The following is a 27,998-nucleotide window of genomic DNA, read 5'->3' on the forward strand; positions in this document are numbered from 1 at the left end:
TCCAAGAAATTGAAATTTAAAAAAAAATATGGATGCTGGCTATTTACTAATTTAAACAGGTTAATTTCTTTTTATTTCATTCAGTTGGTATTTTTGTGTTAAATCAAGTCTGAAAATACTCTACCCAAAATAGCCATAAATTGGTTGGTGAAATGAAAATGATGGAAAACATGAAAGTGACGATGTCCGCTTAAAGTTTGAGGGAGCCAGGAAGTTTTCCAATGAGCCCAGGGTATTTGGAAAAAAAAAAAAAAAGATTTAAAGAAGGTTTAGGGCATGAAATAGAAAAGGGGACCCAAAAGCGCTTTGGAAGACGCCTGGCAATCTGATTCTGAAAGGTCACAGCCTTGAAAACCCTATGGAGCAGTTCCACTCTGCACATACGAGATCACCATTAGTCAGAATTGACTCCATGGCAAATAACAACAAACAGGTTTTAAGAAAAGGAAACCTGGGACATCTAAAACCCAGAATGATGGGGGGCTATGTGTGGGTGAATGGTGCCAAAGATAGTAATTTTTAAAAGTTATGTCTGAAATAAGAAGAAAAGACAATGGAGATGCTCAATTTTGTCTCTGATGAGCAGGTAAAATTGATGGATTCGACTTCTACTCAGAGTGCTGTCTTAGGCTAAGTTCTGTAGAGAAACAAAACCAGTAAAGTGTATAAGTATATATAGAGAGATTTATATCAAGGAAACAGTTCACATAATTGTAGGGGTTGGAACGTCCCAAGTCCTTGGATCAGGATAGAGGCCCTTCCCAATTCATGGAGCCACAGAAGCTGGTGAACCCAAGATGAGCAGGTTGGGGAGCAGGGCTCCGGCTCACAGCTGTGAAGGTCAAGGAATCCCTAAGGTCAGCAGGCAAGACTGCAAGGTTTTCTCCTGATTCAAGTAGCTGCAGGGGCTGGTGAACCCAAGATAAGCAGGTCAGAGAGCAGGACTCTTGCTTGCAGGCCATGAAGATCCATGAATCTCAAGATGGACAGGTAAGCTGCTAGCTCACGTCCCAAAAACCAGAAATCAGACAAGAGACAGCTGCTGGATCCAAAACAAGCCAACAATCTTTGCAAGGCAAGCAGGAAGGAACTAGGCGGCAGAAGGTGGAGAGATGACAGCTGAGGTTGGTGAGCTGCCACAGGCCCCACGCCCGCTGGTACCACTTCGCAGATTCCATCATAGGGTGATCACATATCAAATTTCAACAGGTAAGTGATCACAACACTATACAACTGCCACAACACTGAGGATCATGACCCAGCCAAGTTGACACACAATCCTAACCATCACAGTGACCTTATAGGATAGAATAGAACTGCCCCACAGGGTTCCCAATACTGTAAATCTTTAGAAGCAGGCTGCAGCATCTTTCTCCAAAGCAGTGGCTGGTGGCTTCCAGCCAACTGGTGGTTAACTGCCAACCTTCTGGTTAGTAGCTGAGTGCTTTAACCACCATGCCACCATTGATGCAATTACATAGTAATAATAAACCAAAGCTGTTGTCATCCAGTTGATTCCAACTCATAGTAACCCTACAGAGAAGAGTAGAACTGCTCCATTGGGTTTCCAAGGAGCAGCTGGCAGATTGAACTGTCAACCTTTTGGTTAGCAGCCATAGCTCTTAACCACTGCTCCACCAGGATTCCATAAGTTACATAATAGGCACTCAATAAACAATTGTTTAAATGAAACAACATGACTAACTTAACATTTTGTTCCTATAACTTCAGTCAGAGAATCTTCTTTAGAATTGGGAGAGTACAACACCTAAGGACTTGAACTCCAAAAGGGACAAAACGATTTTAAGAAAACGTTCCCTACTTAAATTCATTCTTTCGGCAAAAATTCATTTAGCCTTTGCTACAGCTGGACAAGGCAGATAAAATTCTGTCCCTGTTCTTGGCAAGTAGGTTTACAAGGGGACAGAGTAGTAAATGTATACTATATTGCCTGTATTTAAATGAATACAAGTCTCCCGCCCTAAATGAACAATGTAATACGCCCCAGAAAACAAACAAAAATCACCTAATGGGATCACTGACTTTGAAAATGGAAAAGCACCCCGGAGGCAGGAGCTGGGCGTATTGCAGTCCAAACTGTCAACAGGTAACGAAGCTTTTAGCAATCTATAGGCCGGGAGCCAGGCTTTGCCCGGGTTTCCTAACTCCAGCTGCCACCTCCCCCAGGCTTCAGATTCCTCCCGCACCCTATCTCCATAAGGGGTATCCAAGATTTGGGCGTCACCAACAGTCCCCCAAATATGGACCAGTTACCATACCCGAAGTTCTCACCAAAGCCCCTGGGTTAGGGTTACTGAATTCAGCGTTTGTGACTCCTAACTCAGTCAACCTCAACTGGGGTCTCCTACATAGGGTTTCTCTGTAAAAGGGTCTTCAGCCTCAGAGAAGGTCAGAAAAAGGAGATGTCTATTATATTTGCCCGAATATATTCTCTGAAGCGCCCGCCCGCAGCGAAGGTCAGAAAAAGGAGATGTCTATTATATTTGCCCGAATATATTCTCTGAAGCGCGGGCTCCCTATATTCAGTCACATTTTAAACAGTATTTCCTCCAAAACTATAGCTATGGAGGAGCAAGTGAAACTCATCTTTCTTTTCACGTTTCTTCGGTTTGCCTGCCACGCCCACTGCGGCCGCCCCTGCCTGCGCCTCCCCGGACAGGCAGCTTCTGGCCACCCTGCGGGGGTCCTGATTTTGAAAAGAGGAGCGGGCCAATCAGAGCGCGGAGCGCCGCTTGGCGCTGCCTTTTGAGCCTCCTCTGGAACTGCGGGCGCGGCGGCCACGGTGGCTCCGGGTGTGCGCAGCGGGAGTGGGGGTGGAGGCACGAGAGAGCGTCGTGGCTTCTGTGAGCGCACCAGGATGTGCAGGCCCGGGATCGGAGACAGGCTGACGGAGGAGGGAGGGAGCAGCCTGTGAAACGGGGTGACGGCGGCGCCCAGCCCGGGCGGGGACCGGGACTGGAAGAGGCCCCGAGCAGCCGGCTGGTCCGGAGGCTGGGCTAGGGCGGGGTGGGGGGTGGGAACGGAGAGGCGGACGCCCAGCGGGGCCTGGGGGGTGGGAGGGGCGGAAGAAAAGGTCTTCTTTACGGTTGGGAGAGAGACGGAGAGCGCAAGGTGAGCTTTGGAAGTCGCCGGAAGTGGCAAGAAGCTGGCAACAGGCGGAACCGAGAAGAACAGCGAGAAAGAAGGGAGGTCTGTGTAAGTGGTTGAAAGGATCGAGTGACCAGAAAGAAGGTCGGTGTAAGTGAAGGAAGGACGAGGTGTGGCTGGATCAAAGGGCCAAGAGAAGAGGGTCAGTGTACGTGGGTAGAGAGGATCAAGGAAGGAGCCGTGGAAGTGGCCGCGGCCCGGGGCCGGAGGAGTTCCGGACGAGGCCTGAAGGCAGCGGAGCAGAGCGCAAACCTGAGGGTGTTTGGAAATTGGAAGGCTTGGTGGTGTACGAGGATCAAGACCCGGATCCTGCCTCAGAGAGTGGGCGAGGTGTCCGGGATGTGGGATCAGAGGCTCATAAGGTTGGCCGTGCTGCAGCAGCTCCGGGCTGTCTATGGCATTAAAGTCAAGGGCGGCCGTGGGCAGTGCGATCGCAGGAGGCCGGAAACAGCGGCCGCGGAAGTCAGGGTAAGTCCTGGGAAAGGGGATTTAGGTAAAAGGGCATACCCTCTACCACCACGTATTACCAGGTCTTGCTAAAGTGTTCACTCTGTATGGATCAAAGAGACAATGTGGGTTATGTCAATTTAAGTGTGTAATTCAATCCAAATGATCAACCGCTGAAATGTAAAGAATGACATTCTTGATTCTTTTCAGGAATTTGGTCATTGAGAGAAGGTTGCAGAGTTTAGAGCAGGGTTTTTCAATCTGAACAGTACTGACATTTTGGTCTGGTGGCATAGTGGTTAAGTGCTACGGCTGCTAACCAAAGGGTCGGCAGTTCGAATCCGCCAGGCACTCCTTGGAAACTCTATGGGGCAGTTCTACTTTGTCTTATAAGGTCCCTATGAGTCGAAATCGACTCGACGGCACTAGGGGTGGGGGAATCCTTTATTGGGAAGGGGGTAGGGAGGCTGTCCTGTGCGTTGTCGAATGCTTAACAGCATTCCTGGGCCCTACCCACCAGATGCCAGTCGCATCTCCCTAGTTGTGACAATCAAAAATGTCTCTAGACACTGCCAATTTATTGTATTTTGAACTAATATAACGTGGGAGTGAGGCAAAATCTACCCCAGTGTTATAGAGTAAGAGTTGTAGAGGGACCAGGGGACCAGTCCCTTTTCTAAATGAATCAGTAGATGAGGTGTGACAGATAAATAAGTAAATAAGCTTCAGATAATACCTTCAAATAATAGCTCTACTACACTAATTTGGGAAAACAAGCTTTTTGTTTGGCCACATCATACTTTTGAGACATAGAATTATTTCTAAAAATGAGTAAAGGAGAAGCCAGAGTGGAAATGATTGAAAAGCTGTCGATGTTTAGGTGGTGGAAGTAAGGAGATCTTGAATGAGATTTTAATAGCTCCACCACATAATCAAGAATTTCATTGTGAAAAAATACAATCATTAAATATAAAGTATTTTATTTTTAAATCTATTAAATGCCTAGTTACATGGTACTTTCTAGGTCCTTGGAGACAAAAACTAATACAACTAATTGTGTAGTTTTAAATAGTTTATGAATTCTGAAAAAGAAGCACTTGGAGAAGAAAACTAACAAAAATAATTTGTGTACCGCTTAATTTAAGTTCTGGAGAAATTGCTTTTTGTTTGCAACTTAGTGACAGCACGTGTGTTTATATTTAAAAACTACAACGGTTGCTTCTGATTCTAAAGCTGTCTTTCAAGATCTCAAATATAACAGGTCTTGTAAGTATATGAAAACGTTTATATTCCCAGATTTTTTTTTTTAATAAGCAACTGACACCTGCCTTTAGAATTGATACACCTGAGTTTGGATCCTGCTCAACACCTATTAGCAGTGTGATTTGGGGCTAGTTGTTTAATTTCTTTAAGCCTTGGTTTCCTAGTTTATAAACTGGGGATAATGGTGTCTCTCCTTGGGTTGTTTAGGGAATTTAAAAACAATAATATCTGTGGATAGGCTTAGCTCAGGGCCCGTCACATGCCACTTGTTCAACTAATGATGGTTGTTGTGGTAATCAGCGGTCTACGTCCTAATTGATAATCACACTATATGAGTTTAGATGTTGTCATTGTTGTTGGGTGCTGCTGAGTTGATTTCAATGCACAGTGACCCCATGTGACAGTAAAACTGCCCCATAGGGTTTTCTAGGCAGTGATCTTTATGGGAGCAGATTGCCAGGTCTTTCTCCCTTGGAACTGCTGGGTGGGTTTGAACAGCCAACCTTCCAGTTAGCAGCCAAGAGTGTAACTGTGCATTGTGGAATGCTTAACGGCATTCCTGGCCCCTACCCACCAGATGCCAGTTGCATCCCCCTAGTTGTGACAATCAAAAATGTCTCCAGACACTGCCAGTTTATTGTATTCTGAACTGGTATCACGTGGGAGTGAGGCAAAATTTACCCCAGTGTTTTAGAGAAAGAGTTGTAGAGGGACCAGGGGACAAGTTCCTTTTCTAAATGAATCAGTAATGAATCAGGGCTCCTTATAAGTTTAGATAAAACTAAAAATTCCATTGCCATTGAGTCGAGCCTGATTAAAATAGTCTAATAAAGAAACATGGAAGATCATTTTGTTATGAAGATGGGATCTACCAGCATAAAAAAACGAGATCTCTTTAGCTCTTTGCTGTTTTTTAGCTAGTTTTTGAGCTTTTTAAGAAAAGTACTGAGAATCTCTTACAAAATGATATTATAAAGTGATATTCCAATACATAAAGTGCGCCAAGCATGTTTTTTAGTGTTATTTTGAGATTAGATTATAGCAGTTAAGTGTGATGTCAATCACTGAGAACAATGGGACCTTTAAGGGGGAAAAAAACAATTCTAGCTCTGTGCAACAGTCGTGGTCTTATATTAGTTTCAGCATCTGACTTATTTTTGCATTGTTTTGTTGTTATTGCAGAAATTCTGATTTACCCAAATAAGGGGTTACCCATGCAAACTTTTTTTTAATAGCTCCCCTTGAAATGATAATCATAACAACAAAAATATTCTTTGAATGCTTACTCTGTATCAGACAGTGACAACGTGTTTTACTTGTTTTAATTTCTTTAATTCTCTCTACAACTCTGACTTAGGATCTATGTGAAGACACCAAGGCACAGAGAATGTTAACTTGATCAAGGTCACTAAGCTAATAAGTGGCAGAGCCAGGATTTAAAACCAGCCTATCTTGACTCTAGAAGCATGCTCTCTTGAGCAGTATACTATACTGTCTTTCCGTCTTGGAATAGTCACCAGTTAAATGGATTCAGATGCTTGAAAGAGGACTAGTAAATTTTGTTACCATGTTGAATCATTAATGCCAAGTGATTCCTTATTGTAAATACACAGGTAAATACAATGCTTTTAAAACGTAAGAACACTCATGGAGAGCAGGTGTGTCTAAGGTAAATTGTATGAGATTATGTGTACCCACTTACTTAAATTTTTATAACAGACATATGTGGGTTTGAGTTTATTTTTAAGAACAGTGAAAAGTCACAACCTTCCAAAGCAGCAACACATTTTTAAGAAGTTAAAATGCACGCACAAAGATAACAGACTCTTTATTCAGAGGTACACAAAAACACCCAAGTTAACCAACACACAAGTTTACTGTTGGGATCTTCAAAGTATTAAAATTTGAATGTGAGTAATACATTTGAATGTGAGTTTTTTAAAAAATGATTTCAAAATAGTTTTGTTTGTTTTTTTTTAATGAAAATTCAATGTTTGTATAATCCGTGCCTTGGTTGCCTCAAAGCACAGTTTGAAAAGCAGTCTAATATAGAGTGTGAAAAAAAATGATCAGGTTTAACCATGTCTCCTTTGCCATGAGACCAGAACTGGATGGTGCCTATCTACCATTACTAAACATTTTGATTCAAGATTCTCTAGAAAAATCCTGATCAAAAGGGGGAAAATGAAGAACAGAATTTCAAATTCTCATGGACTTCAGACTTTCTGGAGCCATGGAAGTGGATGGACCCCTGAAACTATTTCCCTGAAATAATCTTTAAAACTTATACCAAAAGTATCTCCTGAAGTCTTCTTAAAACCAAACAATAGTTTAGCTTAACTAGTAAAAAATGTCTGCCTTGAGCATTATGCTATTTAAAGAACTATCTATATGGGATCAAACTGACAGCAGCAACTCCAAAGACTAGATAGGAACCTTAGGGAGCAGTGAGTTAATGATAATAGAGGAGGAACAACTCAAAAAAGGAGGGTGAGAATGGTTGCACAATACAAAGAACGTGATCAGTGTCACTGAATTGTACATGTAGAAACTGTTGACTTGGTGTATGTTTTCCTGTGTATATTCTCAACAATGAAATAAAATAAATTATCAGGTTTAAAACTACTTCTGAGGTAATTTTAGGAAACCCTGGTGGCATAATGATTAAGTGCTATGGCTGCTAACCAAAAGGTCAGCAGTTTGAATCCACCAGGTGCTCCTTGGAGACTATGGGACTGTCGTATAGGGTCGATATGAGTAGGAATCAACTTGAGGGCAGTGGGTTTGGGTTTTTTTTTTTTAATGAAGTAATTTTAGGAAGTACTCAATGAGTAACAGGAATTACAATTTTTGCTTAACAGTTGACTTAGTTTAATTGTTTAAATAGTTTAGTATTTATAAGCTGACTAAAAGGAAAGAATAAGTCCATATTTATAAAGTCACTGAAGGAACCTGTGGTATTTTTTTTGGAAAATGTTAGTGTTTGGGGCCAAATTCTGTTTAAGAATTTCCTAATGAAGCACTGATAGGATTTATTTCTCTAGTATCATATTTAAGATGGAATTTACTAGATAGTTTGAGGAAAATGATTTTATCTTGGTCATCTTTGCACTATTAGCACCTAGCATAATGTCTCATATAGTGGTTGGTTGTTACCAGATACACTGAAATGATTGTTTTGACTTGAAGTTTATTTCTGCTATTTCTTTTCTCCCTGTGGTTTTAATTTGCTTAATGTTTAAGAAAACTTACATTATGCCTGGTATTTGTCTTAGAGTAACTGAATTTGCCATTTTAGGGTAAAGTATTTGGAGTACCTTTTAATTCATTGCCCCATTCTGTTGTACCAGAATATGGACATATTCCAAGGTAAGCAAAGTTTGAAATGAAGAATAAAATCTTTCAAAATGGTGTTAGGACTTTTAAAAATAGTTAATTAATTCAGACATTTGTTTCAAACTAACAAATGATTCATCTCTCTCAACACCAGCTAATGTAAAAAAAAAATTTTTTTTTTTGTTTTAACTTTTCCATATTTTATTATAACTTGGTAATTTGTACTTATTCCCAGGATTAGATGTTAAGGGTCAGAAATGGATAAATGTTAGGAAGCAGATTATTTTTGTTCTATTACGTCAGAATTTTCATTTCTATCCTAAATTTTTGCCATAGCTTACATCTATAAAACACAGTAATAACTTTGATATTTTTTGTTGGTTTTAGAAATGTTAGAGAAAGGAATATTTAAGCTAAGAATTGGAGTATTTGTTAATATAAATTATTTAATAGCTCTTCTATGCCACTTACCTTTTATAAATAACCCTTTTGGACTGACTGCATCAGAAATTACTGGAGAAATGACTTTAAAAAATAACTTAAAAATTCATATAAAGAAACTGTCTTGGATCTTACCTGATTCATTGGCTGTCTATCCAAAGTAGGGTTTAGGTTGGCTGCTCTCATGTAATAACCTAGACCGTAACTGGTACCTCATCCAAAAGCGTTTAGTGAACACCTTGTCGCTTTAGGATAGCTTTTCTCCCATTCATCCTACAGGCAGATCCTGACGCCCAGTGACCCTGTGTGTGTCAGAGTGGAACTGTGCTCCACAGAGTTTGCACTGGCTGGTTTTTTTAGAAGTAGAACACGAGGACTTTCTTCCAGGATGCCTCTGGTTGGACTTGAACCCCCAAGCTTTCAGTTAGCAGCCGAGTTCATTAATCATTTGTATCACCCAGGGACTCCTTTCATTCAACTGATGGGGATAAAAGTCTGATTGGAGAGGGTTGAGTAGAGACTAGGATACGAAGAAGTGCGGGCAGTTAAGAAGTTAAGTCTTGTACCCTGAAGGAAATGACAGAGGAGTGATAGCCTGAGAAGGTTGTAGGATTGAGAGAGTTTATTGAAGTTGCATGGGGGAAGAAAAAGATGGGCCTTAGAGAAGAATCTTAAGAAGCAACAGGGACAGCTGAAAGTAACCTTTTATCACAAAGATTAAAAATTTGTGGCATCAGAGCCTCTGAAACGGGACATAGTACTTGGGCAGAGTAGGATTTGGTAAGATGTGTTTCTGGTCAGCTGAAAACGTTTCTCTCCTTAGCTTTCTTGTTGATGCTTGCACGTCTTTAGAAGAACATGTTCATACAGAAGGACTTTTTAGGAAATCAGGATCTGTTATTCGCCTGAGAGCACTAAAGGTAAGCATGTTTTTCAACTATAGTTTTTCATTTGTACCATTCTCAGTTCGGTTTTTACAATTGAAATGTTTAGAACTGCATGAATAATTAACCAAAATTAAATTGGCAAATAGCTTTTTTTCATGGCAGAAGAATCTTTTTTCAAAGGATATTACATATCCTTTACATAATTTCTTTAAAAGTTTACAGGGTACTTTTCAAATTATATTCATTTCTATAAAATACTATATGAAATGAAAAAAAAAATGTTAAATCTTATTGTTTTTAACCTTCTAAGAAGAAACGAGTTATCATTGTTAGTTGCCATTTGAGTAGTACTGCTCCACAGGGTATTCAAGACTGTGACCTTTCTGAAGCAGATTGCCAGGCCCATCTTGCAAGGCACCTCTGGGTGGGTTTGAACTATCAACCTTGCAGCTAGTAGTCATGCGCTTAACCATTTATGCCATTCAGGGAGCCTCTAGAAAGGAGTAGTGTACATTAAAACAAGTGTTAAGAGACGTTTATTAAAGAAAGCTTTTTATAGGCAAGGGTTTTATTTGTGATAAACTCTTAAATCCAAAATACGCTCAAGATCATTGCATTTATTTCAGAATAAACTGGATCATGGGGAAGGTTGCCTGTCTTCTGCACCACCTTGTGATATTGCAGGACTTCTTAAGCAGTTTTTTAGGGACTTGCCAGAGCCCATTCTCCCAACTGATTTGCATGAAGCACTTTTCAAAGCTCAACAGTTGGGATCGGAGGAGAAGAATAAAGCTACATTGTTGCTCTCCTGTCTTATGGCTAACCACACGGTTGATATATTAAGATACTTCTTTAACTTTCTCAGAAATGTTTCCCTCAGGTAAGTGCTAATTAAGTCTTGGGACATATTTGTCAACTAGGTAAAGATTTACCCTTGTAGATAATAAATCGGATTTTATTTGGAATGGAAAGTTTTCTAGAAGGTATTACATATTTCCTTGCTATGAAAAGTATGTTGTTGGGTGACCTCACTGTTTTCCACTCATAGAGACCCCATGTGACAGAGTAGAACTGCCTCATGGTTTCTTTATCCCAGGGAGCCGATGCTTGCCTTTGAATTGCCAACCTTTAGGTTAGAAGCCGAGCACTTAACCATTGTACCACTAGGTCTTACCTGTATAATTTAACAAACAGGATACTAAATAATTTCATATTTCCTTGCCGTGTTAGAATTATCATTATGAATACCTTCATGGTTTATTGGTATTTACAGGACTCTCTGTCTACTGAAAGTCTTTAGATTACTGTTTTGAAAGTATTTGTTTTGCTTTTTAAAATTGCTTCATCCTGTCCCACCCCACCCCACCCTATCCCTCTCCTTCTCTTTAGCTTTCCCTTCTCCCTGGTGTTAGAGAGCCTGCTTATTCTAGACATATTTGCTACCTTCTAACACTTCCAGTTTTCTATGTGTGGATTTGAAAATCAGATAAGTATGTTCAATTTGTATGACAAGCAGAGTATGGACCTGAAAAAACTCCATCATTAGAATGGTTTTTATATGTTTGAACACACAGAATCTGTATTTCTAGTTCTGTCTCTTCTACAATCATGTGGTTCCTATATTTTGACTGGTGTGTGACTGATAAAGTAAGGAGTTATAAAAATGTTATCAGTGCATTATTTTAACTCTGTTTTCATCTTTGGCCCCATCCCATAAAATATTTCTATCTTTCAAGATCCAATGAGAATAAGATGGATAGCAGCAATCTGGCGGTAATATTTGCACCAAACCTTCTTCAGACAAGTGAGGGACATGAAAAGATGTCTGCTAACACAGAAAAAAAGCTCCGATTACAGGCTGCTGTAGTACAGACTTTTATCGATTATGCATCAGATATTGGTAAGATGTTGATATTGGCACTATTAAATGACAGGGTTTATATAAATGAGGGAAGTGCCAGCTTCTTCCAAGCCAATTATGAAGACAACTGTTAGTTAGAAAAGTTGGTGTATACCATCTAAACGTTTTCTGGGCGATGGAGAAAGGGTGATAATTGCCTCGCTTGTGAACATTTTCATTTAGGGCGTGTCCCAGATTTTATCCTAGAAAAGATACCGGCTATGTTGGGTATCGATGGTCTCTGTGCTACGCCATCACTGGAAGGCTTTGAAGAAGGTGATTATGAATCTCCTGGTGAATGTAAGAGAAAGCGACGACAAAGTGTGGGAGGTAAGTGGCAGTCCCAACTTGTGGAAGTAACCGCGATAGACTTTGATCTAAAACCGTACTCTAAAATATGTCTGAACGTAAAGAAGCATAAGTTATGCTTCATGTCTTTTGGGTGCATACAGCATAGTGGCGAAGACGTGGCATGCGTGTGAAGAGTTAAAATGGCAGTGCAGTCTAGTATTAAGTGCCAGATCAGTAGCACATGCATAAAATGTGTCCAAAGGAGGAAAGTTTCCTGGGCTGTGGTGATCAGCAACCTCCTTAAAGAGGATGCTGGACTTAATTAAGCCTACTCAAAGAACGGGTAGAATCTGAGGGAATTGGGCGGGGGTCAGAATGCTTGTATTGTATTTTAGATGGGAAGGATGCTACAGAAGAAAGATGTGTGTAGGGAAGAAGTCATTTATGTCTGTGTCTATAAATAGACCAGCCTGACTTGAGTGAAACATTCATGATAAGGATTAGGATTGTATTACGGTGAGCCACGCTAAGGAATTAGGACATTAAATTAGGTATTGGTGAACCATGGAAGGTTTTTGACTAGAGGAATGACATGATTAAAATATTTTAGAAAATTACCTGATTTGAAGAATTGAGACTTGGAGATAAAGAGGACAGGCAGAAATGTGCGGCAATAGTGCAGGTTCCAACTAGTTGTGACATGAATTAGTTAGGAGCATAAACTTAAATAGGAACCCTGGTAGCACAGCAGTTAAGCACTTGGCTGCTTACTGAAAGGTCGGCAGCTTGAATCCACCAGCCACTCCGTAGGAGAAAGATGTGGCAGCTTGCTTCCCTAAATTTACAGCCTTGGAAACCCTCTAGGGCAGTTCTGCTATGTCCTATATGGTTGTTATGAGTCCCTTTTGGGTTTCATTTATAAACAAAATAAGGAAGGAAACATTACAAAGGAAAAATAAAAAAAGCCAAAAGTTTCATCATGGGTGAAGTCGGTAATAAGAGTACTTATCTCCTTGATCAAGAAGATTTAAGCCATGCCTCCTCCAACTGCCTTAGGAAATTTCTTGTCTTCTGAGTTCCACAACCAGTTGTTATTGTTAATTATATCATTCCTTTTTTTAATCTTTTGGCTTACATGGTATTGCCTTCTTGTGTTTCTTTTTTGACTCCTTTGTAGATTCCCCTTAATCCTCCCTGCACCAAAGGTAGATGTTTCTTAGATACAAATCATCTTTCACTCTTTCCCTTTGTGATCTCATTCATTCCTATAGTTTTCATTTATCAGATCCAAACAGAAGACCACCAGATCCCTCTCACTAACGGTTATCTGCAAAAGTCAGTTCCTCTTTATTAACTGTCTCCCCACTGGCCATCTTCACTTCTGCTTCTTGGTGCTTTAAGCTCAGCATTTTGAAATGAACACACCCTCTTAAACCTGTTCTGCTTGAATTCCATTTTCAGTTGATGGCATTACTGTTCCCTGGACACCTAGGCTTTAAAGCATGAGTTTCTAAACTTTTTTTTTCTTTTTTATCGTAGTTTAGATGAAGGTTTACAGAAAAATCTAGTTTCTCATTAAACAGTTAGTACACATATTGTTTTATAACATTGATTTACAACCCTGTGACATGTGAACACTCTCCCTTCTTGACCTTGATTCCCTATTACCAGCTTTCCTGTCCCCTCCTGCCTTCTAGTCATTGCCCCTGGGCTGTTGTGCCCGCGCAGTCTCATTTTGTTTTATGGGTCTGTCTAATCCTTGGCTGAAGGGTGAACCTCAGGAGTGACTTCATTACTGAGCTAAAAGAGTGTCCAGGGGCCATACTCTTGGGGTTTCTCCAGTCTCTGTCAGGCCAGTAAGTCTGGTCTTTTTTTTTTTTTTTTTTTTTTCCTGTGAGTTAGATTTTTGTTCTACATTTTTCTCCAGCTCTGTCCAGGACATTGTGACCCCTGTCAGAACAGTCAGTGGTGGTAGCTAGGCACCATCTTGTACTGGAGTCAGTCTGGTGGATGCCATGGTACTTGTGGTCCATTAGTCCTTTGGACTAATCTTTGCCTTGTGTCTTCAGTTTTCTTCTTTCTTTCTTGCTCCCAAAGGGGTGAGACCAGTGGAGTATTCTAGATGGCTGCTCACAGGCTTTTAAGACCCCAGACACTTCTCACCAAAGTAGAATGTAGAACATTTTCTTTATAAACTATGTTATGCCAATTGAGCTAGATGTTCCTCAAGACCATGGTCCCCTCAGCCCTCATCCAACAATTCCACCCCTTAGGGAGTTTGGATGTGTCTGTGGAGCCACCATGACCTTGCCTTGTACAGGTTGTACTGGCTTCCCCAGAATTGTGCACTGCCTTACCCTTCACCAGTGTTACCACTTATCTATTGTCTTATTTAGTGTTTTCCCATCTCCACCCCTCCCCTCCCTCATAACCATCAAAGATCGTTTCTTCATGTGTGTAAACCTTTTCATGAGTTTTTACAGTAATAGTCTCAAACGATATTTGTCCTTTTGTGATTGACTTATTTCACTCAGCATAATGCCCTCCAGATTCATCCATGTTATGAAATGCTTTGCAGATTCATCACTGTTCTTTATCGTTGCATAGTACTCCATTGTGTGTGTACCATAGTTTGTTTATCCATTCATCTGTTGATGAGCATCTAGGTTGTTCGAAACACTTTTTCTTCGTCTACATTTTATTTATTTCGTTGTTGTTGTTGAGAATATACGCAGTAAAACATACACCAATTCAACAGTTTCTACATGTACAATTTAGTGACATTGATTACATCCTTTCAGTTGTGTAACCATTCTCATCTTTCTTTTCTCAGTTGTTCTTCTGTTAACATTAAGTCACTGTTCACTAAGGTTCATAGCTAATCTTTGGAGTTGCTGTTGTCAGATCCCATATAGATAGTTCTTAAAAGAGCATAATGCTCAGGGCAGACTTTTTTACTGGTTAAGCTAAACTATTGTTCAGTTTTAGGATGACTTCAGGGGATATTTTGGGGGGATATTTTTGGTTTAAAGTTTAAAGATTATCTCAGGGCAGTTGTTTGAGGGGGTTCATCCACCCTCCATGGCTCTAAAAAGTCTAGAGTACATGAGAATTTGAAATTCTATTCCATCTTCTCCCATATTGATCAGGATCTTTCTATGGAATCTTTGATCAAAATGTTCAGTGTTGGTAGCTAGGCACCATCTGTTCTTCTGGCCTCATGGCAAGGGAGGCAATTGCTCATGGAGGCAATTAGCCACATATTCCATATCCTCCTCCTATTCCTTGCTGCCCTTCTTCCTCTACTGCTCCAGGAGAATAGAGATCAATTGTTGTATGTGCCTTGGATGGCCACTTTCAAGCTTTTAAGACCCCAGGTACTATGCATCAAACTAGGAGGTAGAACAGAAGTACTAAATATGTTATTAGGCCAATTAACTGGGATGTCCCTTGATACCATGACCCTAAAGGAACCAAGGAACCAAATTCCGTGAGGTTTTTGGTTGTACAAAAGCAGCCTCAGCAAACTTACGGGGTGCACAGGGAGGCAGGTAGAGTGCTAACTATGGCAGCAAACTCCACTGTGGAAACCTTCTGTAACAGTTTGCAACAGCCTGGCAACCAGCAATTACCAGGTGGGGGAGGAGTTGTCACATTCTGGTCAAATCCCAGTAGAAGCCTGCCTTGTTGCTATCAGAGTCCCCCCGGTAGATTGTTGGCTGTGGGTGCAGCCTCCACTCAAGACTCCTGTCCCTAACACAAAGCAGCCTGTCAGCAGTTGTCAGCACCAACTGCAAGTGGGGGTAGACTAACTCTAATTGACCCTCAGGAAGGTTTGTCCTGTTGGTTTCAGAGGCCAAAGCTATGAGGTGCAGAAGGAGACAGGTAGGGTGCTGAGTATGGGAGCAGACTCCACTCAGGCCTTCTGGAGCAATTCACAGCAGGCTTGTAGCCAACAGTGTCCTGGTAAGGGAGGTGCTGGCACACTCTAAATGGACCCCAGGGGAAGTGTGCCTTGTTGATTTCAGGGTAGAAGCTTGGGGTCCTGTCTCTGCACTGGCAGGGGCCGTGGTAGTTAGGGAAGCAGGCTCTTTTTCTCAGGCCATTACCCTAGTTCACAGCAGGGAGCAGCCTGCATGGCTGGGGGAGGGGCAGAGACTTGGGAGAAAATATTTTCCTACTATATGCAACCCATTGTTAATTTGTTGATTCTTGTCTGTCTGCAGTTCCCTGCTGCTTTGTTCTACTCTCTGATTCAGAGTCCCTCAAAGCAAGCACCATTTCCTTGTTGCATTTGTGGGGGAGAGTCAGAAGGATGGTTTGTTTACATCATCTTCCCAGAATTCCTAAACACTTTACTGAACCTGAAAACTTCTCACAGTTTTCAGGCTCTGTAAGAGTCCATCTCTGAGGTGTTTACTTCATCTTTACTGAAGAATCCTGTGGTCTTTGTCTTTGTGTCTCTTCCTTGGAACCCCCTTACCTATTGCTTAATGTATAACTTTAACACACACCCTTCAGCAACTTTTATTGATAATACTGATATTTATAGCCTGTCTTTTAAGGTCTTTCATAGAATTGCTTTAGTGTACCGTCCTAGCCATTTCCTGTCTTTCCTTTACTCATCCTATATTTTAGCTGAATTGCATCTTTTACTGTTACTCCAGATACTTTTGTTCATTTGCCTATATTGTTCTTTAATATAATTTTACTTCCCTCTACACTTGCTGTTCAAATTGTATTCGGTTATTAAAATTTAGTTTAAATGTCAAGCAAACTTCTCCTTTCTCCTATTTTTTTTCTCATTGAGAAAATAATTGTTCTTTCTGCTCTGACATTCTATAATATTTTGGAATTTCACAGTTTTTGTTTTATAATTTCCTTGAGCATGACTCTCTTACCTATTATATTTAAAGCCCTTTGAAGCCAGGGACTATGTTTTTACATCATTATATTCAGCCCAGTGTTTTTTACTGAATTATTGAGCTGTTGAATGATTATAATGTGTGGAGTTATCAATATTTAGCTTGAAACTGCCATTTCTGAACTGGTGATGCCCAGATTTACCTCTCTAGTCCTGATCTTTCCACAAACTGCTGCATACTTATTTTGGTGTCTCATAGGTATGTCGTCTGACTCTTTCTTGCATAGCTGCCTTCTTCATTTGGTGGCGCTGCTGTCCACTCAGTCATCAAACTCAGAACTTTTGGAGTCTTTTATCTATTCATTCTTCATCTCCACATCTCACTGATCTGCAAGTATTGTCACTTTGATCTCTTACATGCCTTTATTCCTGCTTCCCATTTCTACTGCTTCTCTCTCAGACCTGACCTTCATCTCTTGCCTGGCTGATTTCTACTCTTGCTTCAGGTGTCAACTAAAATATCACTTCCTCAGGGACACCTTCTCTGAGTTCTCAGTCTAATTTACATCTCTGTTGTTACATTTTTACTTTTCTCAGACTACCTATCCTATTTGTAATTGTATATTTATTTCTTTATTATGTTTGATGTTTGTTTCCTCCACTAGAATAAATTCCATGAAGACAAAGACCGTGTCTATTTTGATCACTGTTGTATCCCCGTTCCTAGCATTGTACTTGACACATAGTAGACACAAAATAAGTATTGTTGAATGACTAACATACTTACAAGAGCCTTGAACTGGTTTACCTCTAAGGAGGCTTACACCTTAAAATTTATCTGTCACACTACTGCCAAAGTGACTTTTCTAAAATGCAGAACTGACAGTGTTGCTTCGCGTTGCCTTTGGAAAGTCCAGATTCTTTAAAATGACACACAGGTCCTGTTCTGCCTAATGTACAAGGCTCGTCTCTTATCACGTCCACACCCACTTTTTGCTCTCGCAACATCAAGCTGGTGTCCAGTGTACATAAATCTTGTTTGTACACACGTGTCTTTGTATACACTATTCACTTTACCTGGAACCCTGCCTTCTTGTCTTACCCAGCTCTACTAGTCCCTCAAAACACTGTCTGGGTTTGACTTCCTCTGCAGTGCTCTTTCTCATGCCATTTCTTTCCTTCATCAATAAGTAATGATTCCCTCTTCCATACCCTTTCTGTACATTATATGTCCTTGATGATGTTTCATTCCATATTATATGTTTTTTTTTTTTTTTTTGAGGATTTAAGGGAGCATAAGTGGGGAATGGACTAAAAATATGTCCTTTAGTGTTTCTATCTTGAAACAATACCTCTTAAATGATATTAAATGACATTAAAATGTATAAGCAGATATTAAAGTTGGATGTTAAAAGAGGACCACAGGTAGCAATATTGATTACTAGTGGCAAAAGATAAGTGAATGTTAAGTTGTAATTAAGTATGCGATTACATGTGCCTTGCATTTCAGATTTTGTTAGTGGAGCGCTAAGTAAACTTAAATCTAACAGGACACCCTCTTTTACACCTCAGCAGGAAAGAATCGGTAGGTATTTTATGTATTTATTTAAATGAAAATTTGTGTAGTATTCTACAAAATAATTACAATAATGATTAACAATTTGATTTAGTCAAATACACATATTTTCAGTGGAGATGTTGTACTATGTATACTATCTTGTGACATTGCTGAATACGTATTGGATGCAATGGACTAGATGAGAATTTCTTTTAGTCTGTTGTTTTATCTTTAGTCTTCCTAATTATGCTTTTCTGTTGCTTGTAATTTGGATATTATTGAACGTGTGGACATAGCTCCGATGGACTGCCTGTCTTATTTACGCTCTTTCTAAAAACAAAGCATGTGCATTTAAACGCACACACGACTTCATTTTTGTTTTAGAATCAGAAGATGAATTCTAATATACCAATTTTTCATCCTAGTTTGCTTGTGGCTGAAATTGTCCAGCCCAATAGATGAACAGACTGTCATCTTTTATTTTGTTTTCCATATTGAAGGAGTAAACTGAAGTTAATATTCAGTTATGACGAAAAGCAAAAATAATACTTAGATTAGTTTTCTATTTGAACTCCTTCATTTTAATTCTTTCCTGCATTAATATTCTTTAATGCGTGTTGTGTGATTTTTTAGTCTATTTGGTTTAAGTTACTGCTGTTTTTTTTTAAGAATCTTCCCTGTTTGTGGTGTCACTATTTTCATTTTAAGTAACTGCACAGAGTTCATTTAGTTGCACAGCATGGATTGACATTGTAAGTGTATCCCTTCGCCCTTTTTGGTTAGCTCTAAGTAATAGCTTTATAAGAAGAAATTACATAAAAGTTTTCTATTTTATCAACTCTGGGAGAAACAACAAATTGGCTTTTTGTTTTTTTTTCTTTCAGCCCAGGTGCCTGTATCACCAATGATTCTTACACCAAGTGCTAAGCGTAAACTGCCAGTAGATTCTTCTCATGGTTTCTCAAGTAAGAAAAGGAAGTCCATCAAGCACAATTTTAACTTTGAGTTGTTGCCAAGCAGTCTCTTCAGTAGCAGCTCTACACCAGTCTCAGGTAGCTAACAGAATTTACATAATTTGGTTATAAACATTGACATGCCTATTCTGGGCAAAGTCTATTTTATATTAATATAACCCTTTAGTAGCCAGAACTTTATTCCACGTTTTATCAGATCTCTAAATTTTTGTAAGGTCCCCCGTCCTTTAAAATGTTGTTGTTGCTGTTGTGTGCCGTCAGGTGGATTCCAACTTATAGCAAACCTATGTGACAGAGTAAGGCTACCCTATAGGGTTTTCTAGGCTGTAATCTTTATAGGAGCAGATCTCCAGGTCTTTTCTCTCATGGAATGGCTGGTGGGTTTGAACCACTGACCTTTTGGTCAGTATCCAAGCTCTTAACCATTGTATCACCAGGACTCCTATATACATTACAGTGATATTTATATTCATTATATTCACTGAAGTCCTGTAGTAAGTGATGGGGCAGATTTAAGTGTGTCTGGCTCCAAAACTTGTTCTTTCTCCAAACTGCAAAAGAGCCCACCCTCGCTTGTATTATTAAAAGAGCTTAAAGCAAAAGCCTTAACGGTAATGTTTAATCTGACTTTTAATTGGCAACTAAAAAGTGAGAAATAGATATATTTTTTTCTGTGTTGAGTTGGGTTAGATGGCACCAGAAGCCTCTAACCAGAAATTATGTGATTCTTGTGTTTGCCTGAAGGAGCCCTGGTGGTGCAGTGGTTAAGCACTTGGCTACTAACCGAAAGCTCAGTGGTTCAAAGCCATCAGCTTTTCCGCGGGAGAAAGATGCAGCAGCCTGCTTCCGTAAAGACTGCTGCCTTGGAAACCATATGGGGCAGTTCTACTCTGTCCCACAGGGTCACCATGAAACAGAATGGACTGGATGGCACTGGGTTTGGGGTTTTGGCGGTTGCTTGAGGGAGGAAGGTAGATTAAGGCTTTAAATCTTGTAAAATTGCTACTATTAATTGTTTATACCTTGAAAAGAAAATAAGTACGTGTGATATTATTACTTTTGGTTATTTTTATAGTTCACTTTGATACAAGCCCCGAAGGGTCATCTCAGAGTTCACTCTCTCCTGTGGCCATCAATGGAAACCAGATCAGTACTGGTGTCCAAAGGAGAAGTAAAAGGATTGCAGGCAAGAAAGTTTGCAGGTAATTTATCCAGAACATTTTCTTTTATTGCATAAATGTTTGGGGTGTGTGTGCACATGTACATATATATATTTTTTTAATGCGAATAATGGACATTACATGTTTGACAACCATGCAACCCCCCCGCGCATTATTTTCGTAAGTGCACTGTGCTAATTTTTTTTTACATATTACTGTCTTCAATTTCTATTTCTGATCACGTGTAAACCACTTAAGGTAGGTATTATCAACTTAAATTAAGAGAAACAAACTCAAACAGTTTTAATTGTTTAGTTTCTGATTACTGAGGGACTACCAAACTCATCCATGACTTCTTAACCATAGTTTATAGCTTTATTATGCAATTATGATCAGAAGTAACATTTTCAAATTAGTTTTATACACATAAGAGATTAAAGAAAATGAACAGAATGAAAGAAAATGATTTACCTGTAATATGGGAGGATGGGTGAATGAGGCTGAAACTCACTTCCGGAAATGTTAGGAGATTTGAGCGGTATATGCATGAGCATGCTATGCCAGAACTGTTTTACTTAATTTCGTCATTTCCGCATGTTATATGTATGGGCACATTATTTATGAACAAAATATAGTATACGTATGTGTGTGAGTGTATGTGTGTTTAATAAAACATTTTATTCATCTCCCTAAAGAGAATCATGTTTAAATTATTTGAACCATAATAAAAAATAATTTCCTGCTAACCTCATATTCGTACAATAATGAAGTGTTTTGTATATTTCCATCAGAAAAAGATTTCTAATCTGAGTTCACTTTACTTAAAATCCTGTTTTGCAGCACTGGGTTTTTGGTTTTTTTTATATAATTTTAAATTTTCCTGTTAGTTTAAAGCAAATCTATTCCAATGATCCCAGTTTAGAGATGATTAAGCTTAATGATAAACAGGAAAGATCATTCTTAAGTATATACAGTAAAACCCGTGAAAGCCAGAACCTGTATAAGGCAGAAGCTTGTCAGAGAAGGAAAACTCAAAATATTTTTCACTAAAACAAGTGGGAGAAAAGTGGTACCTTGCCAAAGGTGAAAAACTTGCGAGACCTGGAAAAACAAGGCAGTCCCGTTGAGTTCCGGCTCTCACAGGTTTCACTGTATAAATGCAATGTACTCACATATATTTTTTTTAAAGTTTAACTAATAATAGAAAATTATTACTCTATTCAGTTATTACCAATATGATTTGCTGTAGATTTTCTCTCAGGTTTCAAATCGTAAGAGTTTCTCTAGTGTTTTATGCTCTAGGAATAAACTGACATGTTTAATTCTACTCTTTTTAGGGTAGAATCAGGAAAAGCAGGCTGTTTCTCTCCTAAAATCAGTCGTAAAGAAAAGGTTCGAAGATCTCTACGTTTGAAATTTAGTCTGGGGAAAAGTAACAGAGATGTGGTAAGTGTCTTTCACCATTTCATTGATCTGTTGGCATAAAAATGTTGGCTTGATGCTAAAAAGATGCACTTTACCCTGCCTCTCCTCCAGCTACTGTCCCATTCTCTACTCCCCTTTACTGGAGTTGATATCTCCAATTCCTCTTTGTCACTTTGCTTAAACCTATTCTAGTCAGCCTTTCATCATCAAAGTCACTGATGAACTCAGCCTTGTTCAAGCCAATGGTCAAATGTTGTTAGGGTGCTGTCTAGTTGATTTTTGACTTATAGCAACCCCATGTGACAGTAGAACTTCCTCATAGGGTTTTCTAGGCTGTGATCTTTACAGGAGCGGATATTCAGGTCTTTCTCCCACGGACTCTCCGGGCAGATTCAAACTGCCAACCTTTTATTTAGCAGCCAAGGGCTTAACCATTGGGCCACCAGGACTGCTTGGTCAAACATCAGTCCTTATTTCACTTTACCTGTCAGCAGCATTTGACACAGATGATTACTTCTCTTTGGTGTACTTTCTTTCCTCTCTAGGACACTGCACTCTCATGATTTTCTTTCTTCTTCACTCATTACTTCTCTCAGATTCCTTTGCATTGGAGTACCCAAAGCTTAGTCCTCGGACTTCTTTTTTCTATCTCCACTCACTCAAGGTGCTCATCTTATATATTTGCTGAAGACTTTATATCTTCAGCACAGCTCTCCAGAAGAGCTTGACTACTTTCTTACATCTGCCTACTTGACTTCCCAGTAGACATCTCAAATGTAGCCAGTCCCAAACGGAGCTCTGAGATGCACTTCTTTCTGCTGCCATCATCATCCCCCCATCAAAACACACTTCTCCTTGCACACTTCCTCCTCTGAGTTGTGGCAGGCACCTCCATTCTTCCAGTCATGTAGGTCAGAAACCAAGAAGGCATCCTTGACTTTTTTCACATGCCATGTCTAGTCCATTAGGGAATCCTGTCTGCTTTAACTTCCGTTTTCAAAATATATCCAGATTCTGATGACTGGTTCTTGCTGGTGCTACTTTTCCCACCTTCCCTACGTTCTGTCATCTCTCCTAGATTACTGCAATCAGCCCTACTAACTCCACTGATTGGTCTGCCTGCTTCCACCCTTGCTGAAGTACTGCAGCCAAATTTATTCTTTCAAAACCCAAGTTAGATCATGTCACTCCTGCTCAGAACTCTCCAGTGACTGACTCCTAATTGCTCTGAATAAAAGCCAAAGTTACCGCCTTGTCCTGCAAAGCGCTGTATGACCTGTTCCCAGCCTACCTCTCTGACCTCTTCTCCTGCCTCTCCCCTTGCTCACTCTGCTCCATCCACCCTGGCCTCCTTACTATTTGTCAGACATGCCCGACCTTGCTCCAGCCTCAGAGACTGCGCAACATTTTCCTCTGCCTGGAGTGTTCTTTCTTATAACTTCATGGCTCTCACTCTCATCTTCAATTCTTTACTCAGAAATCATCTTCTTCCTGATCTATTTCTCATTACACTCTCACCCCTCAATATCCTTCTTACCCTGCTTTACTTTTCTCCGTAACATTTTTTACTTTGTATATTATGTAATATAATTTACTGTATTTCTCGGTTTTGTCCAAGTCCTCATCTGGAATGTAGACTCCATGAGAGTAGAATTTTGCTCTGTTTTTTCACTATTGTGAAAAGGCCATGTCATAAAGTAAGCCCCCAGATTTGTGTTTTTTAATTAATATTCAAGCCGGTTTTTATTTTAATCAAAAAACAAGGTATCAGCTTACAATTTTCCATAGCATGCAAGTATATTTATGTTTGTTATGAAGTTGTTTCCCAATTACATTAATCAGCAGTAGAAGGTTTTGATAAAAACAAAAAACTACTTTGTCTTAATATTTTGAATTAACCAGGGTTGTTTCTTAAGCGAACTCTTTCACTTTTTCTTTTCTGTACAGAATGGATGTTCCCGTCCTGGTGCCAATAGATGTGAAAATGTTGGTCGGCGACTTGCAGATCAACAAAGCTTACAAAATGGGATTGAATCTGTAAAAACGGGTCTGCTTTTTAGCCCAGATATTGATGAAAGATTAAGAAAGAAAGGTACATTTAGATGATATTGGAGTTTTACTCCAAAAGCCTGTTTTAGTTGCTTTTGAATGGTAAAATACATTCATTTTCTGTGCTAGAAACTGAAAGTTCATGTTTGAATATTGAAAACATTTGAATTGGCCATGTGTTTTCTCTCAGCAATTTGAGGATTCTAATAATGTAAATATGAGAATATTTGATGCTTTTATAGTAAAAAATTATTTCTTCTAACACAAATCCTTAATTTATCAGAATTAAACACTCAGAGCCTTTATTTGTCATGTGTTTGGGTATTATTTCAGAACTAGGTTAAATATAAAGGATTAAAAGTACTCAACTGCTTTATTTTAGGTTCAAAAAAGATCAGTAAGTCTGAGGAAAACTTACTAACTCCAGAGCGACTGGATGGAACAAATTATCGGATGTCTTGGACAGCACCTAGTAATTCAAGTTTTCAAGAAATAGATGCAAGTGAAACATCTCTGATAGCAGGAAATCTCGAGGTGGAAAACTCTTCTTTGGAGGCCGACCTTGCAGTTGAAAAGTCACCTGTTACTTCACATGATCTCCCCCCTTCCGGTGTACACAGTAATAGCAGTGTGACTGGAAATACCCTTAGTGGGGATGAAACTAACTTGACCACAGAGACCTTAGTGAAAATTCAGAAAGCATTTTCTGAATCTGGAAGTAATCTTCATGAATTGATAAATCACAGGCAATTATCAATAACGAATGAGGAGAAAGTAAAATTGAAAGAAACGTCTTACGTAGAATACAGCCCAGAGAAACATCTATTTGAAACTAATGATTTGACGGTGATAGAATCAGAGGAAAAGTATGAACGCCACCCTAGTAAAGATGAAAACAGTTTTTCAGAGAGAGACTTCTCACTATATCAAACTCCAAAATTGGGCAAAGAAACAATTATAAAATGTTATTCAACTCAGACGAAGATGGAACATGAAAAAAGTGTTTGTTCAGATATACCGCAAGATTACTGCAGCAAGCAAGAATTCCCCAGTGATGAGCAAATGAAGAAACGGGAGTCCCCAAGAGATCAGCTCAATACTAAATTAGAAGAGGAGGGGAATGTAATTAAAGAAAATTTACTAACACATGCAGTTTCTGGGGCCGATGTGGCTAAATCACCTTCCTCAGAGCACATGACGTGTCGCATAACAAACTTATCAAAGCCTCGGCCTGTGAGAATCGTGAAACAGCAGTCACTGGTGGGAACACGCGACACAATGATTTCAGGAGGTGTACAAGTGACAGAGCACGGCAAGGTTTCAGACCACATACAGTGGTTTAATAAGCTTTCTTTAAATGAACCAAATAGAACAAAAGTTAAGTCACCTCTTAAGTTTCAGCGTACCCCTGTGCGTCAGTCTGTCAGACGAATTAATTCTTTGTTGGAGTATAACAGACAACCTGTAAACCCTAAGTCGGTGAGTCATGGAGATGCTGCTTCTCCTCTGGTTAAGGCAGTAAGCTGTGACAGTGCTCTTTCTTGTATAGAAAATATGTCACAAGAGTCCTCTATTACATGTAACAAATCGGGTGCTAAAGAAGAGAAATCTACATCACATGAAGAGCCAAATGTTGATGCAATTTCAAAGTCAAGCATGGAGTTCACTTCTAAATCTTTCTCAAAGATGAAGAGGCACCGAGACCCAGTGAATGCTTCTCTTGGGTCTACTAGAATTTGTAAACAGGAAGTGGTATGTCGTGACCAAATTAAGGTTCCTTTGGAGGACCTGACTAATTATGATATATTAAAATCCGTTGTAAATAACAATATAGGCTTTTCTCCTGGGGTAAATAACAGAGTCCTTAGGAAACCCTCAGAAAGAGAAAGGGCTTGGTATAAAGGTTCTCCCAAAGCTCCTATCGGAAGAGCTCAGCTATTACCAACCAGTAAGCCTGTAGACTTGTGATTGGTGAATGGTATTCCTGTCATTAATGTGAAGAAAATTAGCAATCAGTGATATGACTTGCAGAATAATCTGCATGTTATTTGTAGCTGGGGTGATTATTAAGTCATAGATTTTTCTCTGAAACTTTTTTATTTCACTGCACAAGCAACTTGAATTTTATACGTGTATAAATGACAACTTTGTTTTTCTTAATTATGGCAGTATTTAAACTTCTTTTAATTTTACCATGATCTCTCAAGGCAGAGATTACACCTTAGCTTTTTAAAGAACTTGTTGACTGGGTTTATAAATAATTAGTGTTTGAAATATGCATGAATTTTATTTTTATGTGTGATGGGAAGAGTGGAGCGAGCCTCTTTGCTGTTATTCCTCCTATGTCAGAGAAAGTTTCTTCAAGAAGTTTCCAGACACGTAAAGGGAAAAGATAAACCCTGCACATTTCATTACTTGACTTACATAAAATTAATGTTTATTGTATTTACTCAAAATTCCTAGAAATTCATTTGGCCAATAGTATCCTAACACTTGATTCCAATTTGGGTCAGAGTTATTTGGTTTGTATTGTCTATAGATTTGTGTAATATATTCATTTGAACTGGGAATGACTAAAACAGAATAATGATTAAAGTGTGCGCCCGTATTATGATGATGCAGAAGTAACTGATGACTTTTAAGCCATACTATGTTTAAAGTTAATTTGCACAAATACATTTGTATCTGTTTTGTCCAATATAGAATTTAAATTATTTAAGGAGGAATAATTAAACTTGAAAAAAGTTTGATCAAGGTGATTTCTTATATGCGGATGCTTGATTTTAGAATTTCAAATAGTTGATGCACCTGTGTATGTTTAACTAGGATAAAAGTCTTCAATGGTTTTGTCTTGTGTGTAAATGTTATTTATTTAGCATAGACAGTAAAAAGAATTTTCTAGAATATGACTTGCCTGAGACTCTACTAGAAATTCAAAGTGCCATTTAATACTTGACCCCAAATGTCAAACAAATCTGTCTAAATTTACATTTTAAATTATTAAATGAAATCTGAGAAACTACAAACCTTTAAGAAAATAGTGTGATGACTAATAGAACATATTCTCCAGGTTTTGGAGGAAAGAACAAGCAGGCAGAACTGACCACTTACGATTGTTCTACAGGTCACTTGTCAGAGTGCTGTATGCAGATGTTGGAGCAGAGTAGAACTGAATCGCACCCCTGCTCAGAGCTACCAGACTTACACATGAGGAAGTTCAAGTCATACGTTTGCTTTACCAAGTTCTGCTTGGCAACAGTACATCTGTTTTATTTCAAAGCAGTTTCCTGTCTCTATATTCCAAATCCATTGTCATTGATTGGATCCTGACTCACAGTGACCCTATAGGACAGAGTAGAACTGCCACCAGGGTTTCTATATTCATTCCATGGGAATTAACCCTAACTCAGAATTAGTAAGTATTTGACTATATAGAGTCTGTGAAAATCTGTAAACATCATGTTTACCTGACATCAAAAAGGGTTTATAATAAAAGACTGGGTATGCATTTCAGATCTTTGTGGTATTTCTAGTTGCAAGTAGAAATAGGAGATACTTGTGAACTCTGAGATATATGTTATCTAGTTTAAAGCAATTTTTTTTCAAACTTTCGAACCTCTTGGGATCCACTTTATATCATAGGGGATGGAATGAAATGTTGAGTTGGAGCGCTAATTTGGTAAGAAAGCATATGAAGTTAACTGTACAAATCAGCTGAAGTTGTGGCTTTTCTGATGGATGAATCAATAAAGATGTTTACAAAAAAAAAAAACTACCCACATGTCACTCCCATTTTTGTTAGCTGAAAGCTGCAATGCAGAATAGGAAAATGAAAATGAATAGCTTGGAGGCGGGGTAATTAGAGAAAGCATCAGGGAAGTTGAGTTTTAGAATGGACAATCTCTGTATTTGTTTTTTCTTATAGAAAATGGAGATGATAATGTCCTAGCTTACTAACCTCGAATGACATCGTAAAGGTACAAAGGTACTTCACCAAGTTTTACATATGCAGTAACTTCAAGGACTCTCTTCTCTTTACTCCTAAGTATAAATGAAGGTCTTGTATTAATCATCTTATGAGCAACAAGTGGTACAGTCACGGAGAACTTAAAGTAGTAGTCTGCTTGGCAACATTCTATCGCAAGTAAGAATTTAATATAGGATTTTGATAATCATCAAGCCCTGGGTATAGTTGATGTTTCTTTTTTTTTTTTTTTTAATGTGAAATTTCACGT

General features: G+C 39.1%; 1 protein-coding gene across 2 annotated transcripts; it reads left to right on the forward strand.

The window, feature by feature from the left end:
• Nucleotides 1-3,078: 3,078 nt before the first annotated feature.
• Nucleotides 3,079-27,913, forward strand: ARHGAP11A (Rho GTPase activating protein 11A). 2 transcript variants are annotated; one of them, XM_064292220.1, is made up of 12 exons: nucleotides 3,079-3,636; nucleotides 8,177-8,247; nucleotides 9,479-9,575; nucleotides 10,169-10,422; nucleotides 11,279-11,442; nucleotides 11,626-11,772; nucleotides 18,108-18,182; nucleotides 19,040-19,207; nucleotides 20,205-20,331; nucleotides 21,627-21,735; nucleotides 23,662-23,806; nucleotides 26,888-27,913. In XM_064292220.1, exons 1-12 carry the CDS (start codon nucleotides 3,508-3,510, stop codon nucleotides 27,091-27,093), a joined length of 1,692 nt encoding a protein of 563 aa, XP_064148290.1. In that variant the 5' UTR covers nucleotides 3,079-3,507; the 3' UTR covers nucleotides 27,094-27,913. The 2 variants fall into 2 exon arrangements, with proteins under 2 accessions (XP_064148290.1, XP_003418688.1); XM_003418640.4 differs by having other exon boundaries at nucleotides 24,146-27,005.
• Nucleotides 27,914-27,998: the final 85 nt, after the last annotated feature.

This window comes from Loxodonta africana, chromosome 10 (genome assembly GCF_030014295.1).
Source record: "Loxodonta africana isolate mLoxAfr1 chromosome 10, mLoxAfr1.hap2, whole genome shotgun sequence".
Taxonomy (NCBI): domain Eukaryota; kingdom Metazoa; phylum Chordata; class Mammalia; order Proboscidea; family Elephantidae; genus Loxodonta; species Loxodonta africana.